The sequence below is a fragment of the Jaculus jaculus genome, chromosome 2 (assembly GCF_020740685.1).
Source record: "Jaculus jaculus isolate mJacJac1 chromosome 2, mJacJac1.mat.Y.cur, whole genome shotgun sequence".
Taxonomy (NCBI): domain Eukaryota; kingdom Metazoa; phylum Chordata; class Mammalia; order Rodentia; family Dipodidae; genus Jaculus; species Jaculus jaculus.
Genome location: NC_059103.1, coordinates 174,896,135 through 174,909,917, shown reverse-complemented (window position 1 = coordinate 174,909,917; position 13,783 = coordinate 174,896,135). Strand labels below are relative to the sequence as shown.

At 37.3% G+C, this 13,783-nt stretch overlaps 1 protein-coding gene across 39 annotated transcripts in view; it reads right to left on the bottom strand.

Moving 5' to 3' along the window:
• Rims2 (regulating synaptic membrane exocytosis 2) overlaps positions 1–13,783 on the bottom strand; it is a 544,765-nt gene that overhangs the window by 349,557 nt on the left and 181,425 nt on the right. For all 39 annotated transcript variants that reach the window (XM_045144630.1, XM_045144647.1, XM_045144632.1 and 36 more), the window contains one exon: positions 355–665. In XM_045144630.1, the coding sequence (XP_045000565.1) occupies positions 355–665 (311 nt within the window). The remainder of the gene's footprint in view (positions 1–354; positions 666–13,783) is intronic.

Here is a 13,783-nt window from a genome sequence, read left to right as displayed (position 1 = left end):
CTAAATACAAGGAGAGACATCCTATACCTTTAGTCAGGAGCAATTACAGCAACAAACTTTAATGCCCTCATGGGAAAGGCTATAATTTAAAACAACAAAGTACGTAACTTTGCTTCATCTCACCTCTCCACCCTATTAAAATCTGGTAACACTTCTATATGAAACTTAAGATACTTTACTATTTAAATCTATTATAGGTCAAGTCCTGAACATCACATTCAGCATTTATCCAAAACATAATGGACATTTACATTACATTTAGACAACTCCCTGTTGCCTGAACATTTCATGTATTCTGTTTCTCTTTGGAATGAATACTAACAGATTTTCCTAAAAATTAAACAAAACGTTTACCTGTCTGAAGGTATGTCACTGGCAATTTGGTGCTTCACTCCTGACCCATTTTTAATAGAATCCTGTCTTGTGAGCCCGTGAGATCGACTCTTCTCCACGGCAGATACAGGTAAGTCACCTGGGGGTCCTTGGAACTGGGTCTGTTCATGGAGTTTTGCTTTCTTCTCCTGAGGTGCCTCCTCATTTCGAAGCCCTCGGAGAACCTTCTGATCAGTTTGTTGTGGTATATTAGATCCACTATTATAAAACCATGCTCCTGATTTTGTGAGGATTTCTTGTTGTTTTCGGCACAAATTACATACCCACATAACCTGTATGCAAGGATAAAGAAAAAAAATTAGTCTCACCCAAAGTGAAAACAAACAAAAGGACAGAGAGAGAAGCAATTCAATAAAAATTATAGTTTTCCTTATGAAGTTAAGATGAAACCAATATTAACTACTATTATAAATTAAATAATTCATCCTTTCTTTAATTTTGCAGAATAATCATAAGAAAATTACATTGACAGGGAAAAAGAAACAGAATGGTGAGCTCTTGACAGCCTCTTGATCTCTGCTTGATGAGTTTTGAGTCTCTTCACCAATACTAAAGTAAATTTTGAAAGTACCCACTAAGGTTCAGGGAACATTGCAGAAGCAGGGGTAAAAACAAAACAAAAAAAAAAGTAAAGCTACAGCATAGATAGGCATATTGTGGGACACTGCCCTCCCAACAAAAACCAAATGATGCATCCAGACCCCAGAGTGATTAGTTACCTCCACAAGACCTGCACCATTTTGAGCCCCTAAGCATTTTGACATAGAAGATGGAGGAGGACACAGAGAGGGAGACAACAAAACAAAAGGAGGACTACCTTAATAGAGGAGGGACCTTAGTGGAATTGAGGGTGGGGAGAGGAAGCAAAAGAGAATAACTGATGGGAACATGACAAATAACAGTTATGCCTCTGATTAGAGGCATAATGTACAACATAGAAAATGAGCTGTGAAACTAGTTAAATTTGAATACTATCTACAAGATTTAAAAGTGTGTGAAAGAGCCAGGTGTGGTGGCACACGCCTTTAATCCCAGCACTCAGAAGGTAGAGGCAGTAGAATTGTCGTGAGGTAAAGGTCATCCTGAAACTACAGGAATTTCAGGTCAGCCTGACCTTGAGTGAGACCCTACCTCGAAAAACAAAACAATATATAAATAAATAAATAAATGTGTCTGAAAGAAGGAAAGAAGGAGGGAGGGGGGAGGGAGGGAGGGAAGGAAGGAAGGAGGGAGGGAGGGAGGGGAGGAAGGGAGGGAGGGAGGGAGGGAGGAAGGAAGGAAGGAAGAAGGAAGGAAGGAAAGACAAGAAACAAGGAGGGGAGGGAAAGGGAAGGGAGGGGAGGGGAGAGAGGGAAGGGAGGGGAGGGGAAGGTATGGGAGGGGAGAAGATAAGGAACTGTGGAACCTTCATTAACATACGTACAGAACTTAGTTTCCTTAACAAAATAAAGTGGGGAGGTTAAAAATGATATTACTAATTTTCCTGTATTGTTTAAAAAAATTAAAAATAATATAAACTAATTTAAATAAAAATATATGTTATATAATAAACTGCCAATAAAAGCTGTTAATATTAAAGTAATCTTCTGTGGTACTTTGAATGTGACTGCATGTCCCTCAAAGCCTGAAGTATTTTTTTTTATTTTAATTATTGATCTGAGAGAGAGAGGAAGAGGCAGATAGAGAGAATGGATACAAGCCACCTTGTACGTCTGGCTTATGGTGGGTACTGGGGAATTGAACCTAAGTCCTTGGGCTTCATAAGCAATTTCCTTAACCCCTCCAACCCTGGGGTACTTTTGATTAGGCTTGTAATATGACTCTCCAGCATTCTACTGGAGGAGGTGTCACTGGGGACAGATTTCATAGTCCAGCCCTGAGGTGTTTTCAGAGTAGTTTGAGCTCTAGCTGTTGGTGTTTGCTGCTTGCTTCAGCTGTTTCTCTTTGCTATGTATCTATGAAAGTATCCAAGCTTCTTCCACCATTGATGGTGCTTCCCCTGGATTCTGTAATTCTGAAATAAACCCTTTCCTCCCATAAGCTGTTTCTGGTTAGGCCTTTATCCAACAATGTGAAAGTAACTGCAACATCTCTTATCACAAAATACATGTTATACTTCTTTTTTTTTTTTTAAATTTTTTTTATAATTTATTTATTTGAGAGCGACAGACACAGAGAGAAAGACAGATAGAGGGAGAGAGAGAGAATGGGCGCGCCAGGGCTTCTAGCCTCTGCAAACGAACTCCAGATGCATGCGCCCCCTTGTGCATCTGGCTAACGTGGGACCTGGGGAACCGAGCCTCAAACCGGGGACCTTAGGCTTCACAGGCAAGCGCTTAACCGCTAAGCCATCTCTCCAGCCCACATGTTATGCTTCTTAATAGGGTCCTTATTTAAGTAACTATTGAATGGCTAAAATAAAGCTAGGTACAGTCAATAAACCTATTAATTGTTTGTAATTGGAAGTAATATTTAGAGTCATTTATTTATGAAGAGAGAGAGAGAGTATGGGAATGTCAGGGCCTCCTGACACTGCAAACAAACTCCAGACACATGTGCCACTTTGTGCATCGGCTTTACATACACACTGGGGAACTGGGCAAGCAGACTTTGTGAGCAAGTACCTTTAATAGCTGAGCCATCTCCTCAAACTGATAGTGATATTTTTAATGTGGGTAAAAATATATAATTTAGTATTTTAACCCCTATTAAATACACACTTCAGTAATGTTAAATATATTCACACTGTTGCAAAATAGACTTCCAAAATTTTTCTTGCAAAACTTAAATTAATATCTTTTAACATCAGCATCCCTTTCCTCTTTTCCCAACCTATAATAACATTTACACTTGATTTTTTAATACCTGTATTTTTCAGACTACACTAATAAATAATTTTAATAAATAAATAAGATAATATAATAATATTAATAAAAATAAATATAATAATATTTAAGATAATATAATAATATCAATAAAATAAAAATAATAATAAATATAATAATATTTAATTTAATAAATAAATAATATTTAAGAATAATTGCTGTGTGGCCAGACAATCCTTCTTCCTCTTCTGAAAAAAAAGTATTTTCAATTAATCAGAAAAAATAAATCATAAAATTATACACTCATTTTAAAAAAGTAAACTCATATTTCAAGTGAGTACTAATCATTTATGTCAAACACTGAATCTTATGTAGCTCTCCATATTGCTAATCATTTTTCACATTTAAATGACTTGTAACAATACAATCATAGAGAAAGCATTTTTGTCTAGTAATTAACAATGAAGCAGAAATGAGTTTCTCAGACAATTATCTGATTACTTTCATTAACATGATGTTTTCACTGGGAACATCTGAAATGGGATGATTTTATAAGGTATCATTTAAAATTATATCCATTATAGTGCGCCGTTTTACAAAATCGAAATTTAGTTCAAAAATATCACATTGGACAAAGTATGAATTTGTCAAATAAAGAAAGGCCGCATGCAGAGGCCCATCTCAGTGGAACTGGGAAGTGCTGCGATCAGAGGGCTTCGGTGGAAACCCCAGCACCTCCTAAGCAGATCTAAGGCGGGGGAAAAGTCTCACTCCTCTAGAACCTGCATCTGCCCTGCAGATGGATGGTATGACCTCCACAGCTTCCCAGACAGGGAGCAAGCACAGCCTGGCATCTCTGCTTTGAAGCTGCACAGGCTCCTGCTCCTCCTCGTCTTGGAGAATGCACCCCTGCCCTGCCTGGACCCCACTCCCCACTCCCCAGCTGCCCGTGCATCTCACTTAGCTCATTCAACCTGTATGTGATTTAGTTACTTGCCAACGTATAGAAATCAGGAGATTCTTTTGAAAATCCATCTTTCAACTTATCTGTAAAAGAACATGAAGGGCATCTAAATCTCTTCATGAAAACTCAAAAGTAAATAAACAAATAAATAATTGAGAAAAATAAAATAAAATAAAATTATATCCTTTTGACCCATTATACTAACTGACATTGTTTCTATAGTTCATTTCATACATTATACTTGTTCACTTTTTATTATTTTGTTCTTGCATTGAATAGTATGTTTATGTCTTTATTCCTCCACTAAATTTGAAGCTCACTGGGAACAAAGACTATAGCTTCTACTAACATAAGACCCTATATGTCACAGAATACTAAGATCTAAATGCTTACTAACTTGAATTTATCTGGAGTTGCCTGATGGAAATATAATAACATATTTGTTATTATAACATCAGAATTTATGCTTCATCCATTTCCAAATGAATTACCAACATGGCCATATATGTATCAATTTTTATAAGAAAATAATAAAATGTTTTAACAAAAATACTGTACCTTACTCAAATTTTATTTTAAAAAAACTTCATTTGCTATAATTAACCTGAATATATATTAAATATAAATGCACTTAATGCATCAAATATCAAAAAGCAAATTTCATCCAAATGTTAACCAAAATAAAATTGCCTTTGATGCAATACAGTAACAAATGTACATATTTGGAAAACTCTTTTAAGTGAAAGACACACTAAACTAGAACCACAAATTTTACAATAAAAGAAACTTTTTTTTTTTTTTTTTTTTTTTTTTTTTGGTTTCGAGGTAGGGTCTCACTGTAGCCCAGACTGACCTGGAATTCACTCTGTATTCCTAGAGTGGCCTCGAATTCATGGCAATCTTCCTACCTCTGTCTCCCAAGTGCTGGAATTAAAGGCATGTGCCACAAAGCCAGCTACAATCTTTTGTGTGTGTGCATGATTTTTCAAGGCAGGGTCTTACTCTATCTCAGGCTGACCTGGAATTCACTGTGCAGTCACTGTGTAGTATCAGGGTGGCCTCAAACTCATGGTGATCCTCCTATCTCTGCCTCCCAAGTGCTAGGATTAAAGGCGTGTTGGGAACCAAACTCAAGGTCTTGCACTGACCTACATCCATTGAGCTAAATCCACAACCTAAATAAATGAAATCTGAATTTCAACTTTTCTGTTTTTAATTAATTACAATTTATATTACAGTACTAATCTATGCTAAGTGGTTCTAAGATATGGTTCTTTCTGGAATAAATCACATTCATAGTATCAAAGAATAGCAGCCTTTTCTACCTAATAATTAACAAAGAAACAGAAACGAGTTAGCAAGACCCTTTTTCAATCACTGCTAACTTCAGAAACAAACTTGTGATGCTTTACTAATTTGTTACAAAGTAATCAAATTGTGTATTTTAGAACAGAGAGTTCCAAAGAATGACAATGGGAAAGAGCTTGCTATATATATAAATTCCCAGGTCAGACCCCAGGCCTACTGCCTCTGTGGTAGGCCCCAGCATTCAAATTTCTCTCATCAAAATCTTCCTTCCCAAATTTGGAAATAAAGTCATAGGACTTTTGTTAATGGTACTGTTTTATCAACTAAGTTAACCAGCAACTGTATTTCACAACAAATTCTTTTAAAATATATATGCTTTTAAGGATGGAGAGATGGTTCAGCAGTTAAGGTACTTGTCTGCAAAGCCTAAGAACGCAGGTTTGATTCCCAAGTACCCATGTAAAATCAGATGCACGGACTTCCAGTTAAGATGGCGGCGTAGGTACCACGCCAAAGCAGCCTGGGGGGAAAAAAGACCAAAAAACCTCAGCAAAATATACACTTTTACTAAAAAGTGAGGTGTATAGGAAACTGAAGCGGCAGCGGAGAAGTAGGAGAGATCCAGAGCATCCAGAGCCCACACAGGCCGGCAAAAGCGGCCCCGGTAGCTCCGCCAACCGCAGCGGCGGCGGGGTGCACCAGAAAGCCACCAGACTCGGCTCCAGCTGCAGGAAAAGCCAGGTGCAGGATTTTCCCCTCACACCGCGCTCTCCGCAACTCAGGAAATGTGAAGGGAGAGTGGCAGTGAGCAGCGGAGGAGCAGACCGCAAGGTAGAAGAACACGTGGAGCAGTGAGAGAACTGGAGCAGCTGCGGCTCCCTCCCCTCCCCCACCGCCTGAGACCAGCTCCAGCGAACAGAGCAGCATCCCGGGACTAGACCACGCCAACTTGAACCGACAGCGGGACCCAAGCAGGAGCAGAGTTCAGAAGCAACATCAGCAGCTCCGGAACCGGTACCAGCGGCCCCAGCAGCAGCAGACCCAGGAGCGGCAACAACAGCAGACCCAGAAGCAGCAGCAGTTCCAGCAGCGGGGGTGCTGATCTGCAGGGACACAGTTGCCAGGCTTGGTTTGCCCCACAGAAAAAGCCAGTGCCCAACTCCAGAAATCAGAACAGCAGCCCGACGAACCAGGCAGCAACTTGACTGAGAACAAACTCATCCAAGGTAAACTGGGTTTGCACCAGGGAAGGGTCTCACTTGGTCACAAGCTGACTGAGATCCCTCAACAGACCGGAAATCTTAACCTCTGTGTTGATAGAGGATCTGGTTGTTATAATAACTACTCTGGCATACATACTTGGCGATGTTTTTGAGTGAATGGGTACAGTGTTTAGTTAACTTTTAGAATCTACCTGTGTTTTATTCCACTTAGCCTACTTGAATACTCCTATAGCAGGGAAACAACCCCTAGGAGCACCTTTGTAGATATTCTTAGAGTCTTAAGAGCCACATCTAACACCTTAAGCTCCTACCCTGAAAATATATAACATAAAATCAATTGATACAGCTAAGAATACACAGCTAGCTAGAAAATCCAAGCATTAACATAATCCAAGATGCAAAAATATATACATTATAACACAAGAAACACTAAAAAGCAAGACGATATAAATCCACCTAAAAGTATTAATGCATCAGAAATGACCTCCAGTGAGAATGACTTAGAGGAAATGCCTGAAAAAGATTTCAAAAGAATGATTGTAAATATGTTCAAAGAAGTCAGAGAAAAAATCAAAGGAGTCAAAGAGGAACTTAAAGAGGAAATCAAAGGAATCAAAGAAGATGCAGGACACCAATTTCATGAAATAAAGAAGGCAATACAAGACATAAATAGGGAAATAGAAATAATAAAGAAAAACCAGTCAGAATTACTAGCAATGAAGAACACAGTTAATGAAATAAAAAACTCTGTAGAAAATTTCACCAGTAGAATGGATGAAGGAGAGGACAGAATATCTAAGCTAGAAGACCAGGTGGCAGATCTAATACAGGCCAACAAAGAGAAAGACAAACTTATAGAAAAGTATGAGTGGGAATTTCAAGATATTTGGGACACTATGAAAAGATCAAATATTAGAATTCAGGGCATAGTAGAAGGAGAAGAATTTCACTCAAAAGGCATTGTAGGTGTCTTCAACAAAATCATAGAAGAAAATTTCCCCCAAATTGGGAAAGAGGTGCCAATACAGATACAGGAAGCCTTTAGAACCCCAGCCAGACAAAACCTGGAAAGGACCTCTCCTCGCCATATTATAATCAAACTTCCAAACACACAAACCAAAGAAAAAATATTGAAAGCAGTTAGAGAGAAAAATCAAGTTACCTACAAAAGTAAGCCCATCAGGATTACAGCAGATTATTCAACACAAACTTTTAAAGCCAGAAGGGCTTGGGGTGATAATATTCCAAGTTCTGAAAGATAACAACTGTCAACCAAGGTTACTTTATCCTGCAAAGCTATCCATTCAAATAGACGGAGAAATAAGGACATTCCATGAAAAAAGCAGGTTAAAGGAGTATTTGAAGACAAAACCAGCTCTACAGAAAATACTTGATAGAATCCTCCATGCTGAAGAAAAGGAAAAGCACACATATAAGGAACCTAGAAAAAACAAGCAATACTCAAATACTAGTTAACAGAAGAGAGCAGAGGTAGAACCAGAACCACAAAAAAAAAAAAATGGCAAACATAAATACATACCTCTCAATAATATCTCTTAATATCAACGGCCTCAATGCCCCAACGAAAAGACATAGATTTGCAGACTGGGTTAAAAAGCAGGATCCTACAATTTGTTGTCTCCAAGAAACTCACCTTTCTACAAAGGATAGACATTATCTTAGGGTGAAAGGTTGGAAGACGGTGTTTCAAGCAAATGGGCCTAGAAAACAAGCAGGAGTTGCTATCCTAATATCGGACAGGGTAGACTTTAGTCCAACGTTAGTAAAGAAAGATAAGGAAGGTCACTTTATATTGATTAAGGGCACACTCCAACAGGAGGACATTACAATCCTAAACATATATATGCACCTAACATGGGGGCTCCCAAATTCATCAAACAAACACTATTAGAACTAAGGTCACAGATAACACCAAACACAGTGGTGGTGGGTGACTTCAACACCCCACTCTCATCAATTGACAGGTCATCCCGGGAAAGAATAAACAGAGAGGCATCTGGACTAAATGAGGTCATAGAAGGAATGGACTTAACATATATATACAGGACATTTCATCCAAAGGCTGCAGAATATACATTCTTTTCAGCATCACATGGAACATTCTCTAAAATAGACCATATAATAGGACACAAAGCAAATCTTAACAAATTCAGGAAAATTGAAATAATTCCTTGCATTGTATCTCACCACAATGGAATTAAACTACAAATCAGTAGCAAGAAAGGCTATAGAGCATACACAAAATCATGGAAACTAAACAATACAATACTAAATGATGAATGGGTCAATGAAGAAATCAAAAAGGAAATCAAAAAATTTATACAGTCAAACGATAATGAGAACACAACATACCAAAATGTCTGGGACACAAGGAAGGCAGTTCTAAGAGGTAAATTTATAGCCTTAAGTGCCTATATTAAGAAATTAGAAAAGTCACAAGTAAACGACCTAATGCTTTGCCCTAAAGCTTTGGAAAAAGAAGAACAAGGCAAACCAAAAATCAGTAGACGGGAAGAAATAATAAAGATTAGGGCAGAAATTAATGAAATAGAAACAAAAAGAACAATCCAAAGAATTAATGAAACAAAGAGTTGGTTCTTTGAAAGGATAAACAAGATTGATAAACCCTTAGCAAATCTGACCAAAAGAAAGAGAGAAGAGACACAAATTAATAAAATCAGAGATGAACAAGGTAACATCACAACAGATTTCAGAGAAATTCAAAAAATCATAGGGACATACTATAAAAGTATATACTCCACAAAGTATGAAAATCTGAAAGAAATGGATGATTTCCTTGATCTATATGACCTACCTAAATTAAATCAAAATGAGATCAATCACTTAAATAGACCTATAACAAACATGGAGATCCAAACGGTTATCAATAATCTCCCAACTAAAAAAGGCCCAGGCCCAGATGGATTCACTGCTGAATTTTACCAGACTTTTAAGGAAGAGATAACACCATTGCTTCTTAAGCTTTTCCAGGAAATAGAAAAAGAAGGAATTTTACCAAACTCCTTCTATGAGGCCAGCATCACCCTGATACCAAAACCAGGCAAAGATAGACCTAAAAAAGAAAATTACAGACCAATCTCCCTCATGAATATAGTTGCAAAAATTCTCAACAAAATATTGGCAAACAGAATACAAGAATATATCAAAAAGATCATTCACCCTGACCAAGTAGGCTTTATCCCAGAGATGCAGGGATGGTTCAACATACGCAAATCTATAAATGTAATACATTACATAAACGGGTTGAAGGACAAAAAATCACATGATCATCTCATTAGACGCAGAGAAAGTGTTTGACAAAATCCAACATCCCTTCATGATAAAAGTCCTACAGAGACTGGGAATAGAAGGAACATATCTCAATATAATAAAGGCTATTTATGACAAGCCTACAGCCAACATACTACTAAATGGGGAAAAACTGGAAGCTTTTCCACTAAAATCAGGAACAACACAAGGGTGTCCATTGTCCCCACTTTTATTTAATATAGTGCTGGAAGTCTTAGCCATAGCAATAAGGCAAGAGACACACATAAAAGGGATACAAATTGGAAAGGAAGAGATCAAGTTATCATTATTTGCAGATGACATGATTCTATACATAAAGGACCCTAAAGACTCTACTAGCAAGCTGTTAGAGCTGATCAAAACCTACAGCAATGTAGCAGGATACAAAATAAACACACAGAAATCAGTAGCCTTCATATATGCCAACAACAAACACACAGAGGATGAAATCAGAGAATCACTCCCATTCACAATTGCATCAAAAAAAAATAAAGTACCTTGGAATAAACCTAACCAAGGAAGTAAAGAATCTCTACAATGAGAACTTTAAAACACTCAAGCGAGAAATTGCAGAAGACACTAGAAAGTGGAGAAACATCCCTTGTTCCTGGATTGGAAGAATCAATATTGTGAAAATGGCAATCTTACCTAAAGCAATCTACACATTTAATGCAATCCCTATCAAAATTCCAAAGGCTTTCTTCATGGAAATAGAAAAAATAGTCCAAAAATCATTTGGAATCACAAAAAACCTCGAATATCTAAAATAATATGAGCAACAAAAACGAGGCTGGTGGTATCACCATACCTGATTTTAACTTATACTACAGAGCCATAGTAACAAAAACAGCTTCGTACTGGCACAAAAACAGACATGTAGATCAGTGGAACAGAATAGAGGACCCAGATGTAAGCCCAAGTAGCTATAGCCACCTGATATTCGATAAAAATGCCAAAAATCCTCATTGGAGAAAAGACAGCCTCTTCAGCAAATGGTGTTTTGAAAACTGGATATATATATGCAAAGGATGAAAATAGATTCTTCTCTCTCGCCATGCACAAGAATTAAGTCCAAATGGATTAAAGACCTTAACATCAGACCGGAAACTCTGAAACTGCTAGAGGAAAAAGTAGGGGAAACCCTTCAACATATTGGTCTTGGCAAAGACTTTCTGAATACAACCCCAATTGCTCAGGCAATAAAACCACAGATTAATCACTGGGACCTCATGAAATTACAAAGATTTTGAACTGCAAAGGACACAGTGAAAAAAGCAAAGAGGCAACCTACAGAATGGGAAAAAATCTTCGCCAGCTATATATCTGATAGAAGATTAATATCTAGGATATACAAAGAACTCAAAAAGTTAAATAATAAGGAATCAAACAAGCCAATCAAAAAACTGGCTATGGAGCTAAATAGAGAGCTCTCAAAGGAAGAAATATGAATGGCATATAAGCATCTGAAAAAATGTTCTACGTCACTAGTCATCAGGGAAATGCAGATTAAAACTACATTGAGATTCCATCTCACTCCTGTCAGATTGACCACCATCATGAAAACAAATGATCATAAATGTTCGCGGGGATATGGAAAAAAAGGAACCCTTCTACACTGCTGGTGGGAATGCAATCTGGTCCAGCCATTGTGGAAAACAGTGTGGAGGTTCCTAAAACAGCTAAATATAGATCTACCATATGACCCAGCTATAGCACTCCTAGGCATATATCCAAAGGACTCATCTCATTTCCTTAGAAGTACATGCTCAACCATGTTTATTGCTGCTCAATTTATAATAGCTGGGAAATGGAACCAGCCTAGATGTTCCTTCAACAGATGAATGGATGATGAAGATGTGGCACATTTATACAATGGAGTTCTACTCAGCGGTAAAGAAAAATGATGTTATGAAATTTGCAGAAAAATGGATGGACCTGGAAAGTATTATACTAAGTGAGGTAACCCAGGCCCAGATAGCCAAGCGCCACATGTTCTCTCTCATATGTGGATCCTAGCTACAGATGATTGGGCTTCTGCGTGAGAATGAAAATACTTAGTAGCTTAGGCCAGTAAGCTAAAAAGGAGACATAAAGAGTAGAGAGAGGAAGGGAGGAGGATACTTAATAGGTTGATATTGTATATATGTAATTACAATGATTGTAATGGGGAGGTAATATGATGGAGAATGGAATTTCAAATGGGAAAGTGTGGGGGTGAGGAGGGAGGGAATTACCATGGGATATATTTTATGATCATGGAAAATGTTAATAAAAATTTTAAAAAAATCAGATGCACAAAGTGCTGCATGTATCTGGGGTGAATTTTCAGAGGCTAGAGGCTTTGTATGTCCATATTCTCTCCCTCTCTCTCTCTCTCTTTCTCTCTCCCATAATATATACTTTTTAAATCTACAATAATAGGATAGACATTATTAGTTTTATTCATAGTTATCAAGCTAACTAAGCCTTGAAACTCCAAACATATATGGAATTTAAAATTTTAAGATATGACATTTCAATTCTGAAAATGCCAATTGTTCAAGTACTGTAGTAATATTGAGAGATAAAGTTTCAACCCAAATTTATTACTTATTACCACATGCTTTAATCCACATACTTTCCTGGGGTGAAAAGTAGAATAGAATTTAAATATCTTTTTTAAACCAAGAAATTAATCTTCTTTTTATAAATGGCAGTGAACACTAGGGAAACCCAAAAACTATTAATATGATAAGAAAAGAAAGGTGACTGCCTAGCACAACACAAGTCATTTGCATCACACCCACCAGGGCCCAGGCATCATTACAGAAGAAGTAGCATATGAAATATGACTGCTACTTTCCTGGATAGCATGAGAACCTCCTCCAGGGAGATGGTGGTAGACACTAAGGAGATTCAAAACTCATGAAAGCAAAAGTTCAGAAGATTCAAAGTGCTCAGTAGTAAAAGAGACTCATAACCTGCCCTCCAAATCTCAGGGAACATTGCAACAGAGGGGACAGAAAGAATGTTAGAGCCACAAGTTAGAAAGGTGAACTGTCAGGCATTATTCCCCCCAACAAAAACTGACTGGTGCAATCATGACCCCACAGTAATTACAGATAACCCCACTGAGGTGGGCCGTCAGTGGAATGAGGACAGGAGAGAGGGAGTATAACCAAATGGGAATACAACTAACTTGTAATATGTTGATATAATAAAGTTCTTAATAAAAAATTAAGATATAACAAAAGGAAGCATGAGTTGAGAATGGTGGAATATACCTATAATCCTAGCTACTTGAGAGTCTGAGGCAAGGTCACAAGCTCAAAGCCAGCCTGAGAAACGTAATAAGACCCTCCCACCTCTCAAATAAATAAATTAAACATATAAACAAAATTTATATTTTTAAAAAGTTAAATATAATAGTGATACTGTTACAGTCAAAGAAAGAGAAAATGGTTCACAAAATAAGCAAATTTAAAAGTTGATAAAATTTTGTTATATTCATTTAAGCAGCAATAAAAAATAATATAGTATTTTCAAGAACCAAAGGATTGAAGATTACAGCTTGTGATAATAAAACCATAGGCCAACCTCATATGATGCAGTTAACTCTGCATAAAAAAATCTATTCAATTCCACATTTAATTGTTGCCAACCTGTCTGCTTGTGTATATGTGTTAGGGAAAAAATAAAGTGAAACAGTATAAATTGATCACTGTAATTCTATGACATAACTAGAAAACTGTGGAAAATTC